At 37.9% G+C, this 17,618-nt stretch overlaps 1 protein-coding gene across 1 annotated transcript in view; it reads right to left on the bottom strand.

The window, feature by feature from the left end:
• Positions 1-17,618, bottom strand: part of alk (ALK receptor tyrosine kinase) — a 241,592-nt gene that overhangs the window by 93,194 nt on the left and 130,780 nt on the right. Inside the window, exon 5 of the mRNA XM_037695394.1 lies at positions 2,975-3,108. Coding sequence (XP_037551322.1) covers positions 2,975-3,108 — 134 coding nt within the window. The remainder of the gene's footprint in view (positions 1-2,974; positions 3,109-17,618) is intronic.

Here is a 17,618-nt window from a genome sequence, read left to right as displayed (position 1 = left end):
TAAAGTCCTCCCGTGCATGCTCCAGCGGCCGCCATTTGGCAGCCAATCTATTTTTGGCACAACACCAGCCCACATTTCCGAGTGATTGCATAATACATGCAACTTTTACGGCAAAGTGACATATTTATTTTTTCCACTTTATTGGACATTTTTGGATTGATGCGACTGAGGCGACTTATGTGACGTGTACGGCGGCAAGTGCGGTAATTATTTCCATGTAGATACTGCACAATGTTTAGCCAAGTATTCTTTAATATTTGGAGCAACAAAACAAGCTCAATCTATGGAACAGGCAGATTATTTCATGAAGCTTTGAAACGTGGAAAATCTGCAAAAAATTCCAACATTTCTCTTTTTAGACAGAACTCAAGTTCACTGACTTGCCAAGAATGATGAGAAATTAGGTTTCTGTCTTGGTCTCTGTGAAAACGAGTCAGAATCTAAAAATATAAGAATCGTTAGCAGCTTAAAAAGGTAAAGCTACATGAGACAGCTTGTAGTTGCCTAAAATGTCACAAAAATGGCATTTTAAGATAAGTGTTAATGTCAAGACAGCATAGCAGAGATGAACATCTGCTGGGTTTCATGCAGTATTTCTACAGGAAGGTTAAAGGTGCACAGCTCCACTGGAAAATCTGATTATAAGAAAGGCCGAGTGGCTGTTTTGTGCAGTGAAGGACAGATTCTGTGGTTTCAGGGCAGTTGGTAGAAAAGAAAATACAGCATGAACATAAGTGGCTTATAAATACAGTAGTCCCACGCTACTTCGCAGTTAATTTATCGCAGACTCGCTCTATTGCGGTTTTTTAAATAAAATTGGACATGACAAATAATTGGCCGATTGATGGGTGAGCCACACGATCGGCATGAAATATTTAAAATAAATTATTTAAAATCATTTAGCACCTGTTGCTCCCTTGTGCAGCCCATACTGCAGGATATGCTTTCTGCTGCAGCTGATCAGCTGTTCTCTGTGCAGAGCGGAGAAGTGGGCGTGGCCAAGAGCGCATGCAGGTGGCAAAGAGCAGAGGTAGAGAGATGAAATCATGATATTCTGTGCTCTTTTAGAGCGTTTAGAGTTTAGAAACATTGTTTAGAATATTGCAAGAGCGTGGGAAGGGTTTAAAATGCCTTAATATATACTGTATATACTGTATATATATATATATATATATATATATATATATATTAAAATAAACTACTACTTGAACTACTACTTCACGGTTTTTCACTTATCGTGGGGCTTCAGGGTACGGACCCCCGTGATAAATGAGGGACTACTGTATCACTAAATGAGCAAATATGCAGCCGGAATGTAAAACTGTTTATTCTGACGTTTCCAACAAAATTATTAAAAAAATAATGTAAATAATTTACTGACAGCTCACAGTGATTGGTGATAGTTTTACAGTGATGGTGAAACGCTTTGAGAACATTTTAAACATGATGAGCTTATAAATAACTAATGAGGTAATAAAATAGTAGTAGGAAAGTCTCTAAACTAAATAAACCAAACAAGAGTCAATAGGTTTCGAGGTGATTACTTAAAGAGTTGAAGATAAAAACATCCTTTTCAAATGCCAAAATGATTATTTTTCTATTTCATTATTTAACTGCTGCTTGTTTTAGTTTTCTTTATTCTCCAAAACATGCAATTGTCTTAATTTTTTTGTAAAATGAGCAAATGTCCTTTAATGAAGCGTTTCACGAGTTTTTACGTTCCCCCTCCATGTGTCTGGCGGCAGATTCTGACCTCCTGTGAGGGTTTTCTCAGGTTGGTGTTAAACGAGGATTCTGATTTTGTTGTTGAATCCAGTGTTAGCCGTCGTGTTTATCATGTTGGTGTTAGGTTGGACAGAAAAACATGCCTCTGGGATCGGGTCAGCAGAAACGGTCTGCATATCCTGCATTGTTCACCAGGATTAAGCTGGTAAACCTAATGGACGAATTAAAAACCAGACGGTGGCATTTTGTTATCGTTGTAGCCTCAGCGGAACTGGCGGTGGGTGTTTTATAAGAAAAGAGGTTTTGCAGAAGAGTGAGGATTTCTCCTGCACAGCAGAACAGCCAGCCTTCAAACAGTGCTTTAGTGTAAAAAAAAAAGTATTTAATTATGTATTAAATTGCACCAAAAAATGTAAATAAAAGGAAAAGCTTCACTGGAATAAAACAGGCTAAAACCAAGTTGTTATTTTTTTAAAAGTTTAAACTAAATATCTTGTTTGAAGCTTTTTCAAACTCAACTCATGATTTGTGCCTTTTAAACTGCTTAAAAAACAACTGCTGCTAAATGTAACAAAATATCTCTGATGCAAACAAACCTGTGAAACTAGATTACACGTTGCACCCGCTAAACATTTGTTTTCTTGCAGGAAACAAACGCGGTATTTATATAATTTCTCCGAAACGAACATGTTTGAATGAGAGCTGCTGAGCCTCTGCAACATGTTCAGAGGAAATTGAATCAGTTTTATTAATTCAATTTTGGGAGATTTTGAGGTTGACAGAGGAAGATATTATCTCAGTCTCGACTGGTTTACGCATTTCATTCCACAACGTGGGGTAATGACGTTAAAATTCGAAGTAGCTGTGCAGCTTCCAGACATGTTCGAGCTGATGCTCTGCAGACATGTGAGACACATTAGGTCAAAACACATGCACGCGTGTGCACGCACGCACGCACGCACAAACACACGGATAAGCAAGGAAAAAGCTTGCATCAGAAAAAAAACATGATTTTTACCATATTATTTTTAATTCATATAAAATTGACTTCCACTTGTTTAAAAATGGGAATCACATTTTGTTTTCTCATTATTAATCCGAGATAAAAAAAACAAAAAAAAGCAACTTCTTGTGATTTTTCAAGATAAAATCCATATTTTAATCTTATGAGAGGTGACCGATTTAAGCATTCAGTGTCATTTCTCTAGTGGGTTCACAGCTGCACTGCCATACACAAAATGTAACTTACCCACGGTGCAGTTGGTGGTGAAATGGGGCTCGATGGTGGCGGTATCATCCTGTGGGACCCGCTGATCGTAGCTGGCCGACACCCGAAACGGTGCTCCTCCGGGCGTCCCCAGGGTGAGTTGGACCACTGCCCAGCTGCAGAGGAGAGAAAGTAGGAGCAGGGTGAGTGCGAGGAGCAGACACCACGACCGACACAAACACCCACACCACCTGCAGGGGTCAGGGGTCAGGGTAGTCTGGATCACCGCAGCACTTCCAAAAGCCTCAGAGGACGAACCGTCCGAGGCTTCACGGGAAGCTATGGGGACTCCGTCATCCCCTTCCATTTTCTGAGGGACGCTTTCTTCCATTTTCTGCTGATGCATAGCTCACCCTCTGAGCCCGCCTAAACTGTGCAGGTCTACAACAGGTTCAGAGATAATCCAGAGTCAGGTGGAGCCTCTGCACAGCTGGACCTTTGCATATGATTTAAGCCACAATGACAGCAGGTGTGAGGAGGAGGAACAACGCTCAAAGTTGTTGCTGTGTATCAGAGCTGCAGTCCGGAGGCGAATGCTCTCCTCCCTCTGCCACCCACTGGCTTTGAGCGCTTCAACCAGTCCTAATTTCATTAAGTAAATTGAGTTGATTTCTGCCCGACTCTGAGCAGCTCATCAACAATCATACTCCCTCCCTTCCTTCTAGTCTTTGTCTTTTTCTCCTTCACAGACGTTGAGGAAAAACTTGAAGCTCTAAGCACTGTCCTGAACAAACGCATGCTTCTGATTGGAGTTTTAAACACAGAATCATTCTACCTACATGTGATAAAAGTCAATATACCATAATACTTGGGTAACAAAGCCCTGATAACACACAATTAGAAAAAAAAAAAAAACTAACGTTGCTTTTTAGAAAACTTGAAACGGTCAGATATGATGCAGGATGCTGACATGATCAGCGTGAAGTCCAGCAGTTTATGAGCCTTGATTTGACTTCTTCACTTGGTTTCAAGTTGTAAAACACTTTAAAGGTGATAACAAAACAGTTTAAGTCTGTTGAAGATTACTTTAACCATCACTAAGAAAAAATTGTGATTTATTTGATACTTTTTGTTTGATTTTTATAATTATCTGTAAAGTTAAGAAATAGAAAAAAATTAGCAAGAAATGGGGAAAAATAGGATCTCAAAATATGGAAAAAAAGATTAAACATTTAGTAGATGGATCTAAATGTTGGTTGCTTCAGGACTCCATGGATGCCATGTAGAAAATTTACACAACAGGAAGTTTGCTTTTTTACATCTTGGAAAATTAAAAAAAAAAAAAAAGTCCCAAATATATAATTTAACCCATTTGCTTTAAAAAGCTCATCTTTTTAGGCAAAAATGTACACAGACCTTTCAAAAACCATCTGAACAGCCAACATGTTTATTAATCTGATCCGGTTCTTTAGCTCTGACTTGATTAAACACAACTTAAAGGAACTGTGTCGACATTTATAAAACCAGGTTAGTAAATATCTTTTTCACAAATGAAGCTAAATTATTTAGGGAATTGAGCTGAAACTATTTTCAATCTTTTATAATGACTTGAACCAGCCTCAAACTGTTGGTAATGTTAAACTAAGAGGACAACTCTACATTTTAATTATGACGAGTGCGTTGGGAAATAACAAGCTGTCTGTGTTTACATTGGAGCTTATTTTATGCTTTGTTAGAGCAGCAAATGTTCATGCACGTTCACGCACACAAGCTGCAACAACCCAAACAGTCTCCGAGCTTCTCTGATTTCCCAAACGCCTGAGCTACAACCCGACAGGCTTTTGCTTTTTTATTTTTATTTTTCCCACCGCTCTCACCTAAGCCCAGTTTCTTCTCACCAAGTTGGCTTCTTGCTGCATCTCTCGACTGCTTTCATCACAGCTCAGGGAGGAGACGGACCGAACGAGGAGCGAAGCTACGGCACCGAAGAACACCGTCACCAAGCATCTCTGCAGGGTTTGACCTGCTCTCTGCAGTTCTCCATAATAAGGAGGAAATGAAACTCCAGATACTGTAAGTGCTGCCACCGTCTCCTCGATAACCTTCAAATGACTGACCAGCGGAGTAAAATACGTACTTCATGCTCGCAGTCAAATCACCACCGGCTCAGTCACGGGTCAAACAGAAAAATGGCCTGAGCAATCTTCATCAGAAGATAAAAAGAAAAACTGTTTGGCTTCTTGTTCTCAAATACAAAAAAAAAGTTAAATAGTATTAGGTTAAAGGCTTAACATTCCTGGAAGGAATGCCTTTCCATTTGTTAACTTTCATGCTAAAGTTTTAAGCTAAAATAATTTTATGTGTTGCATGAGTTTCCCCTATTTTGATTTAATGTAAATGATCTCATGCAGTGTTGTGAGATCTTGCAACCTGCACAATTAGGGATGCACGATATTATCGGCATGGTATTGGCTGATATTAACAATAAAATTAAATATCGGACATGGGCCATTCCATCAAAATAACTCACCTATATAAAAGGCATTGTTTTTTAAATATATATTATATATTTATGTAGTGTTACATAATTTTCAGCCCCCTTTTTGACATCTGCATTTGGTAGCAGGCCAGACTGACAAAGACCATACAGAACAATGTAGTATTTTAATTTCACAGCTGAGAAAGCTATGCAGTCTCTGTAAGGAGGTCTAGGACAAAAATATCGGTATTGGTATCGGTTATCGGCCAAATAAGTTTTAACATATCGACATATCTGATATCGGCCAAAAATCCAATATCATGCATCTTTATGCACAATAACCAATGATCAAGCTTCTGCCACATCACATTAAAGCTCAACTGGATAGAGTTCTGGACATATCTGTGTTTGCTAATGTCATTTAGCTGCGGCAGCTATTTTGAATTGTTCTGACATTAAATTCAAATCAGTTGAGAAATCAGGTAGATTCAAGGCTTATTTCCTGGAAGTGTCATTAAAATTTGTCCATTGATTAGACATTTTGGTAAGAGACATACAAAAAGACGCACAGACTTGGGCAAAAACACCAAGGTGTGTGTGAATACTAAACATGTTTGGACTTCACTAAATCTCTAACATGAAGAATCAATTGTACAAATACACATCAATGTCCCCCTTCACTGAAGGATTTGAATAGTGAATGTAGTTTTGTGATGAGTGTTTTTCTGGACTGGAATTGAACAGGGAATGCAAGTTAACCTGTAAAGTTACACTGTCTAGAAGAACAAAGGTAGATTCATTTTTCCTTGTCAATCTTTTTTAAATCTCTTTATCCTCACTCAGTCACACGCACGCACTCTATCTTTACAGGGACTTTGCCTTGACTTCCATTCATTTTCCATTCATTGCCATAGCCTAACCCTGCTCCTTACCCTAAACTAACCATTAGCAGTACATACCTAACCCATCCTCAATCCACACCTTGGTCCTAAACCTAAGTCTAAAACGGCGCTGCTTCTTATGGGGCCTGGGCTTTGGACTCCATAAGAAGCAGCGGGTCCTCACAATAAACATATGTTGGAAAAATGGGCCTTACAAGGTAAGAAATGTAAAGACACACACACGGTGGTGGACATCTTGGATTTTGACGTGGCAATCCAGTTTTTGATTCTTACACCTAGAAGCAGCCACACACCAAAAAACAAGTTTTCTTAAAACACGCACAGATGAACGGAGTGTGTTTCCAACTCCCCATTTTCGCTCTGCAATGGGGTATACAACTAGTTGGCACAACATGTGCTCAGTATATGAATATTTACTGTTTAAAAACAAAATTAAACAGCTTTTCTCAAGTTACAATAAAAATAAAAAATAAAAATCTGTCAAATTTCAAGACTGTTGAATCATTTTCACGTCTTTCCTGGAGCCTCACCGGACCGATGACGGAACAGCAGAGAGCAGAGCTGCTAAAAAACATCACTTTAACATTTAAATCCTATTATTATTTCTTTACCACACAAGCCAGAGCTGGCCTAAATAAAAACAATAAAGACTCATCGTGCAGGAATTACACGTATGTGACTAATCCAGAAGCGGATGTTAATAACGACTATTGTGCTTTCGTGGCTCATATTGGAGTGTGGGATGTTTAAAGTCACCTGACATTTGTTTGGTGAAAGACTCTCCCTGTAATAAGAAACTAAACGGCTCAGACCAGCAATCTTCTCATTTCATAATGCTATTCATTTCTGTTCCCTCAGTACTCAGTGGTCTGCCTAATGTAGGCCTTTTAATTTTCATTTGGTGTGTTTGAGTGAGGATGTGGGGTGTTTAACTCCTAACCACATTAAGGCTTAATTTTCTTATGTGTCCTGGTTTGCATTATCCTTCAAGTCTAATGTAGTGTGTGCTTCTCTTCCAGGTGTTCAGGCTTTTTCTACAGCTGTGATTTGTATTCAGAGATAATCTCATTCCATGTACATTGCATGTGTCAAGAACCCCGGACCATGAATTGTTTTGGATGTTTGCTCTCCGTCTCACTCCTCTTGCCGGACCATTTTCAGATTTTTTTCCTTCTGTTTAACCACTTAACTCTGACATACGAATCGTTCAGCCATGAAAAGACTGTTTAACTCGAGGGGTGAACCAGAATTGTGTTGACACGTAACATACAACTTTACAAAGAAACTATTTTAAATAGAATCTTTCACTTCTTTGTTATCAGCGGCTCAACACAAAGACATTTACATAAAGTCCTGTGTCAGGTCTTAAAAAAAAAAAAAAAAAATAAATAAATAAATATATATATATATATATATATATATATATATATATATATATATACATACATCTCAGTCTAGACAAGAAGCAGAAAATTTCACCTGCTTTGAATGTTAACACCCATTAAATCTCCGCTGTTAGTCGTTTTCATCCACACAAGTTGCGTTCAGACTGTTCCTCCTATTAGGTTTAAAGGTACATTGTTAGCTCTGATAATGGGATCGGGGGTTAGGTTAAGAGTAAAGGTTCTGGGGGTTAAGTTTAGGGTCAGTGCTCTGGGTCAGGTGTAAGGTTAGGTTTAGGAAAAAGGTTAACAGCTGACAAAAAAAAAACCTTTCGATTTTACATGCGTGCGAAGTCGCATATTATTAGTGATAACAATGTAACTTAAAACTACTAAGTAGTAGGAGAGACAGTCTGAATGCAACCTATGGGGATGATAACAAGTAATAACACTCATTTAATGGGCTGACAACATCCGAAGCTTGTGTGGGTTGTGTGTTTCCTTGACTGATGAAGCCTTCCGGATCGAAGGCGAAACGTTTGAGCACAAAAAAAAAGAAACTGTTCAGATGATCTGACTGAAAAATGTTGGAACATCCGAAGTTGTTGAAAATTTTACAAAAAGTGGTGAAAATATCCACATCACACTGCTAGGCAGCAATGATAGTCACAAAGCAACAAACAAGAACATTCTAAACACAATTACAAACTCACAAAACAAATGTTGCTTTTTAAAAAAAACAAAAAAAAAAAACACCATTTATACCGTTTATTCCCCGTTTTAAATATTTTCAGCTCATAGTTAAAGATTATAAGCAAAAGGCTGGAACAAAAGCAGCCAAAAAAAAAAAAAAACCTAAACTAAAAACAAAATATTTAAAGTGTTTTTACAAATCTCACTAAAATGCTAACAGATTAAAGCTGAAAACACTGAATAAAATAACTTTGCAAATGATTTATGAACAGTGCATGGCTTTCAGATGCAACTGATCTGCTAGAGACAGTTAAATCTTTGACCAGACTCTTCTCTTGTACTGATCATTTGTCATATTTTGAGGCACACTGCACAATAATCAGTCATGATTGGGTAAAAGTTCTGAACAAATGTGCATAAAAGCAGCTAATGTAAAAAAATAAACAAACAAAAAACTAACATTGTGAAAGACCTTTAGAAAGTCTGAAGAACTCGATCAATAAATGGATTTAAAAGTTCACAGAAAGAACGTCTCCTTGGAGGTAAAGGAAAAATGAAATGCAGTTTAAAATGTTTGATTATCAAAACTGAGCTTCTTCAAGCACTTGAATTTTATAAAAACATAAAACGTTGCTCAGAACCATGATTTTAATCAGTTTAAATTGGATAAAAAACACAATTTAGTAAAACACTTCACAAATCTTTCATTTTAGTTGCACATACGATCAAATTAACATGTGCTGCAAAAAAGACATAAGGTGAAGATTGTCAACATGTAGAGAACATTATAAAAGCAATCCAGCTCATGTCCTCCAGCCTGAGAGCACAAAGATAAGGCTTTAAATCCAAACATTCAACCTCAAGTACCCGTTGAATGTTTCTGCTATAAAACTAAAAGAAGGGAGAACAGAAATGGAAACTTTTTTACATGATAATAATATTTTCAACCCTTCAGAGACAAGCGTGCATGTTTTGATCACAGGTTGTACACTGAAGGTTCTGTATGGCTCATTCAAAATGATAATGAAAATTAAAAAGTGCAAATAGAGGCTGGAAGAGCTAAGGAAGTAAGAAAATGTGTTGACATGGTCTGAGTGCATTAACTTTACTTTCACAGACTGCTTTGGGTGATATCCAACTAAATCTGCTAAACCACAACACAGCAGAGAGAATCGGTCAACTCAAGGCAGAACTATATACTTAAAGATTTATTTTTCAAATTGACTTTATTTTTTCTTTATATATAGCTGGTGTAGGGGAATTCCCTTTAAGTCACAGTTGAGGAACACTACATGCTTTATTCTCAAACATGTGCTTGTCCCACAGTCATTTCATTGTGGTGCTTTATGAGCCCCATAAACTACGACTGGGTTACGGAGCAGTAATAGTTTTTTTTTTTTTTTTTATGATTTCACAGACTCAAACCAGGGACTGCACTCAGGGACCAGGATGAATTCAGATGAGTCTCGCCTGAATACATCTTTCTTACATTCCTGTCATGTGCTCATGTCTTGCACAATGTAACTAACTTAGTGACAACAGTAACTAAAATTTCACATAATTCATTTGATAACAGTTTTAATCACTTTTTTGTCATCTCTATGCCTTCATATATATATATATATATATATATATATATATATATATATATATATATACATATATATATATGTATATATATATATATATATATATGTATATATATATGTACACACACTCTTACATATGACAGTTATCAACTAGCAGACACATTTTTTGTACTTTAAAAACAAAAACAAAATAACTGCTTTGTCCTATTTCAACACAATCAGTTCAAATCTGTGACACATTTAGTTGGATCTCCATAACTTTTAAAAGCTTTATCCTTTTAAATGTGTTCATCTATTCTCTTAAGTGGTATAGCAGACCTGATTTCCATTAAAGCCCTAAAATGAGGTGTAGTAGTATGGAATAAATGGTCCGATAAGATTAAGAAGAGGTTTGTTTTGGGAATATATAAAAATTATTCAATAGTGGGCTGTGAGGAAGTCAAAACCCCAAATCTCACTTGTTTTTCTGCAAACTAGCTGCTTTAAATAAATAAATAATAAAAAAAAAAGATGCAAAATATTGTGCATGAGTGTGTGCACACATTTAATGATGCTCTGGGGTCAAAATTAACCACTTAAAGCTGCACAAAAATGAAGACAAGGGCAACGAACCAGAAGAATTACATTTTTAATAAACCTAAGAGGCTCCTGGATCTTTTTGTTTACTGCTGATTGGCAGGTTGCTTCAGTTCACAGCCCATCTGCGCTCTGATATCTCTTGCCATCAGGGTTCAGGAACAATTAAAAATATATGCACCGCAGTAAATAAATATATAAATGAATAGCAGTAAATTTGAACACAAAATAACCTGAAGAAGTGATGGTACTGTATGGGATGGTAACATGTTTCTCACTGGGTTTGATCAAACTGATGTGTTTGTGCATCGATTTTTATTTGCTTTGTGAGGCAATAATGTCAACCATTTGTCAATTTTATTTCCAAAACACAGAGTTTTTATGGAATAGTAGATTGATATTTTGTTTATTAAAAATGGGTGAAAACCCCCCAAAATATTTTGCGTGTAAGCAGACACTTTTGTTAATTTTTTAACATTTTTGTTAATTTTTTAAAAACATTTTTGTCAACTGTTGACATCCTTGCTGTCACAAAGTTTTTCCATTTCTTGGACATATTGTGTTTACTTTTGCATGCAAAAACACGTGCACATGTTGTACAGTCTTTGAATTATCCTACTCAGTGCACATCTCTTGAATCTAGGTTTGCTATTTTTAATATCTGCACTGCATTTTTTTTTCTTATGCTGTAAATATGCCCTTACTGTACAAACTCATTCATATTGTGTTTTTCTGTTTTTATATTTTCTACCATTGTGTGAATCTACTTTGTTTGATTTACCTGTCACTTTGCTTCTGGTACACCTGAATTTCCCCACCAAGGGACAATAAAGGCTATTTCTATTTCTAAAAGCCACTCCTTTTGGGCTTCAAAGAAAAGTTAAGATTAGTCTTTGCACCAGCTTGTTTTAAGATTAGAAGACTAAACAATTTTGCTACAGTTGTTTTTTTTTACAATATTTAAATAAAGTAGATCACCTCATATAACTTCGAATAAAGCCCAACTTACAAGCAGAATGTTTTTCTTTCAAATTCTTAAAAAGAAGGCTTTTTAGGGTTTAAGTATTTTCCTTTGTTCTGTTGCTTTAGAACATTTTGCTCCTATAGAAACCCTGAAACTGCCCCAACAAGACAAATCTGCTCTGAACTCCTGTGAAACATTAACATTACTTTCATTCTGATACCCTTCATGTTGCTGTCGAGAGGAATGAGTCATTTCCAGGAGTGATGATGATGATCTGTTGAATCACTGCAGACCAGAGAGGCATGGACTGTGTGTTTTTATGTGTCTGAACAAGTAATTGGTAAAATCTTCACTAACCTTGTGAAGGACGGGGAAAACATCTACATACATCACATGCACAGGTTTCGGCTGTGGTCTTGATATGCTTGAATAATCAATATTCTTGAACAGAAAAGTACAAAAAGATCAAATGTTACAAGTGAAGCTACATTTCAGATTATTTGATGAATGACGGGTGGGCTGACTGTCAAGCTGTGAGATCTGTAGCTAAGATCAATGGTTAGGTTAACACAGTAAAATGGGAGGACAACATCCATTTTCCCACCAGAATGACATTTTTATTTAATGAAAAAAACACACATGGGCACTTTATACTACTCACATTTATCATTCATAGCATTATATCTTTCCAAAATAGTTTTTTTTCCCACTGGGATGTTTGCAGGCAGCTGAACTTGTATATTTTTACTGAATGATCATTAAGTTATTCAGGAAAAATCTTTCAGATTTTATTTTCTCTTCTGATGACAGACAGGTTTGTGTCATAGTTAGCATGTTTGGTAGAAACACTTTAAGCAACTGTACTCTCCTAAGGCCTCAACATGTTTGAAAGTAGTATTGTTCCAATACCAATACTGGTACCAGTGTCCAATATTAGTACAGTGGTCACTCGCTACTTCGCGGTTCGACTTTTGCGGACTTGCTCTTTTGCGTTTTTTCAACGATTGTCAACTTTAGTATTACTCACGTGATTGGGACGGTACAGATAAAATGCTAACGTAAAAAAAAAAAAAAGTTCATACAGGTTCCACCATTTTGTAGTTATATTTCAATAACCCTATACTGTATCGTTAATCCAAAAGAACTATATTACCCAGAAGCCAACAGTGCTTCTGACCACTTCTTTCTGCCGAAAAGAAATGGAAATAAAGTTTTGATCCGATCCTAACCTGACTTAAAAGTTCAGTCTTTATTCATAGTGACTTTGGCGCTCAATGGATGCAGAGAGCCGATCAGAACCGGACTAGAACTGGACCAGAACTACTACTTCATCGGTCAATCCGAGGGCTGCTTGCCAGACCAGGGAGCCTCTCAAGTGAGGAGGCGTTGCTTGGAGGTCCAGTGTCTTCTCCGGAGTTCACCGGGACTTGTTTTCATCCAGATTTCTCTGGGTTATTTGGACTCGATCGGGACCATTGTGTGGTTTTGTGCTGGTTCTCCAAAGGTTCGGCTCTCTCCAAAAGCTTTGGTGCTCAGTGGGTCTAGAGAGCCGATCAGAACCCAACCAAAACCAGACTAAGGCTGGTGAGTAGATTACCCATATAAAATTTTACAGTACTGTAGCTACTGTGCAGTACATATACGTATGTTGTTAAAATTATGTAGGTTTAAAAGTTTGGAACATGGCAAGAGTGTGGGAAGAGTTTATAAAGCCTTAACATATACTAAAATAAATATAGCGTTCCTACTTTGCAGTTTTACACTTATTGTGGTTGTGTGTGGAATGTAACCCCCGCGATAATCGAGGGACTATGTACTTGTATTCAATCTAATACTAAAATATATTATTGTGCTTGTTAGTAAACGGCAATTAAAAAAAAAAAAAGAAGGTTGTTTAGAAAATTTGCACCAGGAATTATTATTATTATTATTATTCGTCTGCCTGATCTCAGAAGGGAAACTTATCGAACTGGTGATAACAGCAATCTCCTTGCAGAGCATTTTCCTGAAATAAGTCTAATTTTTCCTTTTGCTCATAGTTAAACTTCCCTGTATTTGTTAGTGTGCTCTGTGCTGAATCACAGCTGGCACTAGTGCAGGGAGTAGGGGCCGTATTAAACATACTAAATTTAAATTGAGGCTAATTTCAGCAGAATTTCATAACCGTTAGATTTCTTTAACAAAGAGCTGTATTGTTGTCTTTTTGGAATCATTATTTCTGTCATTCTAAGAAAGCAAATATAGATTTTGCTCTAATTTAGTCAAATAAACTGTTAATGGGTAAAAATGCAACACATGTCTCGTTTCAAGTGTCCTCAAAACCTTTATCTTGTCTTGATTTTGTTTCAGAGAGCCAAATTGACCACACTAGCACTTTGCCCATTTGTGCACTAAAACCACATGATCCAGATTAGACAAACACAACTTACCCTGAAGTAAATCTTACAACCGTACATTTGAACAAGCCATCTATTTTTATCGTATGTGGTGAAAAATCCTGACCTACTTGCAAAAGATGCCTACCATTGAAAACAACTACTTTGAAAGTTGCGCTGTTTATTACAAAATAAAAGCACAATTCATCTTCAAAATCTTATACTTTGTATTTATTTATTTATTTTACTCATGTGAGCCTGCTTTGCAGAATCCTACCCAAACTCAGTCACGTTCATCACTGCTGTCTGTCGGTCTCATTCTCCTGCGTGTGATCATTTCATTTTCTTGTCTGTGCAGCAGTCAGCCGCACGGCTCCATATGCTGCATCATAACCCTTTCACATTGATCTTTTGAGATGGCTTCCTCATGCAGCTCCACAATCAGACGTGTTATTCCGCCCACACCCCCCAGTGTTCAGAATAATTCAGAGGTTACAGCTCCACAGCTGGAGTACGGTCTAATGACACTGCGCTGATTGAAATATCGCAGCGGTTGTGAGGTGGGAAGTTTTGGGGTTAGGGCTTTAAGGTACGAGGAAGACGCAAGAACTCGTCTCACAAAATAATAGAAAGCATCATTTTGCTTAGCTCAGTGCAACTAGACGATTTAAAATTAAATCAGCTCAGGCCTTTGTCGTTAATGTAGCTTCAGCTGTTAGAAGCTCCTTACATGACTAGTCTCCAACTAATTCCTTTTTTTTTTAATCTCATCAGTGCAAAACTAAACCACACCTAATTTCACAAGCTCTTTGCTGCACCTTCAGTGGCATATAAAGCACGCTAGACCTCTTACAAGTGATCAGATTCAGTGATGAAAACGTTGTCTTTTTAAATGGCTATGCTATTACAAAGATGAAAGACATGCTGGATGGGGGAGTCGGGGTGGGGGGGATCACATGGCTCCTTGCACTTTTTAATTATGACCCAAACTCAATTACTTTGCAACCTGGTAGTTTAGAGAGCCACAGGAAATTGCTCCAACAGAGTGACAGTGCTTGTGATTAAAGCACTTTGGGACATAAAAACCCTGAGCTGAAAAGGAAACGTCTAAAAGTTTACCCCCCCGACCCGTTTATCATGTGCCATCAGATGGCTCCACCTGTTGGACGTGTGGTTTACATAGACGTGTAGGAAAACGCTCCGATACTCGTCCATTACACGGCATACGCTGAGCAAATTATATGGACACAAAGGAAAGATATGAAATCACTTATTTGCATTTTAACAAATGTTCGCTCGCTTGAAAGTAAAAAGCATGAGAGTTTAAATTAATCTTTATTCTTCAGATTAGTTCCAACTTTAGTTGATTATGCAACCACTTCTTGCAAGTAGGGAAATTAAAAAAGTCGATGTTTGAATGGTGTCTGAATAAGCCTCCTCTCTTAAAAAACTTACCGGTACTGCAAATATAAAGATGTAAGGAGATAATCGCTAATGTAAACCAAGTTTGCCTTTTCTATATAAAACCACTCTGACCGTTTAGACAAAGAACATGTAGGTTTTGCAGGGCCACCTGCTGCCATGTTGACTGGAAGCTTTCACTGCACAGAAATGGGAAAAGCCCGAACAACATCCATGCACTGCAAACAACAGGAGGTGGATTTTACCAGCAGAACATTGCGCTGGAACATGATGAGCAGTCTTATTTTACTCCCATCAGTGGTTCCATTGTTCTGGCTGCCAGCCTATTTAAAGTGCAGTCTGCTCTGCTTACAAGTCAGCAACGTTACCGAGTCACTTTCTGATGCTGATGAAGAAAGGATGGTTGTGCCAAGAGTTCAGAACCAGGGACCAAGTGTTATAGAACATTCATCAACTCATCTCTTTTAGTTACAAGCTCATTTGGAAACGCTCGGCGTTAGGAATGGACGGGGTGTCCTGCATGTGCGAGAATGCAAAGCTCTGCTCATTTTCTTGGCGAACAATGAAGCCCAAAGAAAGATCAGCAGTGCCTGCTGTGATAAAGAAGTAATGAAACACGTACATCCAGAGCCGCTGGAGCTACAAATCACTTGCATGACTGTGCAGGTCGGTGAAAAATTCAAGCGTGAGAATGATAACACATTTAAACAAAACTGAGTTGGTTATGTTTATTCTGTTTGACCAGTGGCTTTAATGCCCCTTTTCCATTAGTACCGGTACGGGCCGACTCGACCCTACTTGGCCCGGTTCTGAGGCTTTTCCATTAGTACCGGTACTTAGCACCTGTTACTATTTTCAGTACCCTTGGCTCTGTGGTTCTAACCGGTACGAAGAGGTACAAAAACGTGACGTCAGTACACTGTCGGTCACTGGTTGGTCGGGGGCGGAGTCGGGGGCGGAGTCACTGGATCCTTCAGAAACGTTTCAAAACAATAATCCGCCATTTGCAATTTCTCGGACTGGAGCAGCAGCTGGACTTATTTTAAAGATTTTAAAAACAATACTGACAACATCTTGGTCTAATGTTGATGTGCTGGCATTTTTTGTGCTTGGTGGCCGACAACATAATTCAGAGCAAGCTGGATGGAGCTCTGCTGGTGTACCCCGATCCTCCCTCCGGAGCCTGGAGCGCCAGGCCGGGCAGGGCGTCATCTCCCCGGCTCCAAGTTCAGCTGGTCACCGCGGAAGAACCTTCGATGTGCCGACTCGGAGGCTCGGGTTCTGGATACCAGCCTTGTGTGCTCAGAGCTCCGCAGGTCACTGCGAAGCTGGAGATGGGGACTCGCAGATGGACGTTGCCAGACCCCGGCCGCGCGTAATCATGAAGGCTGAATCCCGATCCCGCCCGGCAGTCAGGCGGACTGGACAGTCTGGGACGGACGCTGGAAGCGATTTTTAAATAAAATAACATTTTGTTTTTATACAAAAAATGTTTTAAAAAAATGCTGAAGCGATTTAAAAATGATTATTTTATTTTTTTTTACACGTAAAATGTTTTTTAAAATCGCTTCCACCGTTCGTCGCAGACCGTCTCTGCCCGCCTGTCTGCGCGGGTCGGACCTTCATGATTACGCGCGGCTGGAGCCTTGGAACGGACTCTGTGAGTGACCAGCTGAGCTGGAGCTGGGAGGATGAGCCTCCCAGCCTCCTCCTCTCCGGAGGAGAGGATCGTGTGACTGCGGGCAGTGTCGTGCGAGACCAGCAGAGCGTTGAAGATTAAAAAAAAAAAAAAGACGGTGCCAGCTTCATCATGAAATCCTGTTTTCACTTTAATGACTGTTAACTCAGCTGAAAATCATAAAAAGACACAAAACTATTGGATATCAGGAATATTTCCCTCAAACATGTTTAAAGAAAAGAGACGACCTTCAGTTCAACTTTATTTTAACTCACGAATGTACAAATCACAAAACAAGAACTTTAAAGCAAAGCTAAAAATAAAATGTATATATGTGAACAAGAAAGGAAACCACACATTTAAAATGAACATTAAAAGTAGACACAATGAGTGCAAATACATCAAATGATGATGAAAACCTATAAAAATTTGAATGTAATGTTTTTGTAGAATCTGGTTCATCAGAGTTTTAATTTATATACATATATATATATTTATATCTATAAATAAATATAGATAAATATATATGTATATATAAAAATACATATATATGTATATATGTATATAAATATATACAAATATATATGTATATAAATATATATGAATATATATAAATACATATATAT

This window comes from Nematolebias whitei, chromosome 21 (genome assembly GCF_014905685.2).
Source record: "Nematolebias whitei isolate Nwh7 chromosome 21, NemWhi1, whole genome shotgun sequence".
NCBI classification, from domain to species: Eukaryota; Metazoa; Chordata; class Actinopteri; order Cyprinodontiformes; family Rivulidae; genus Nematolebias; species Nematolebias whitei.
This window is presented reverse-complemented; position numbering and strand designations above follow the sequence as displayed.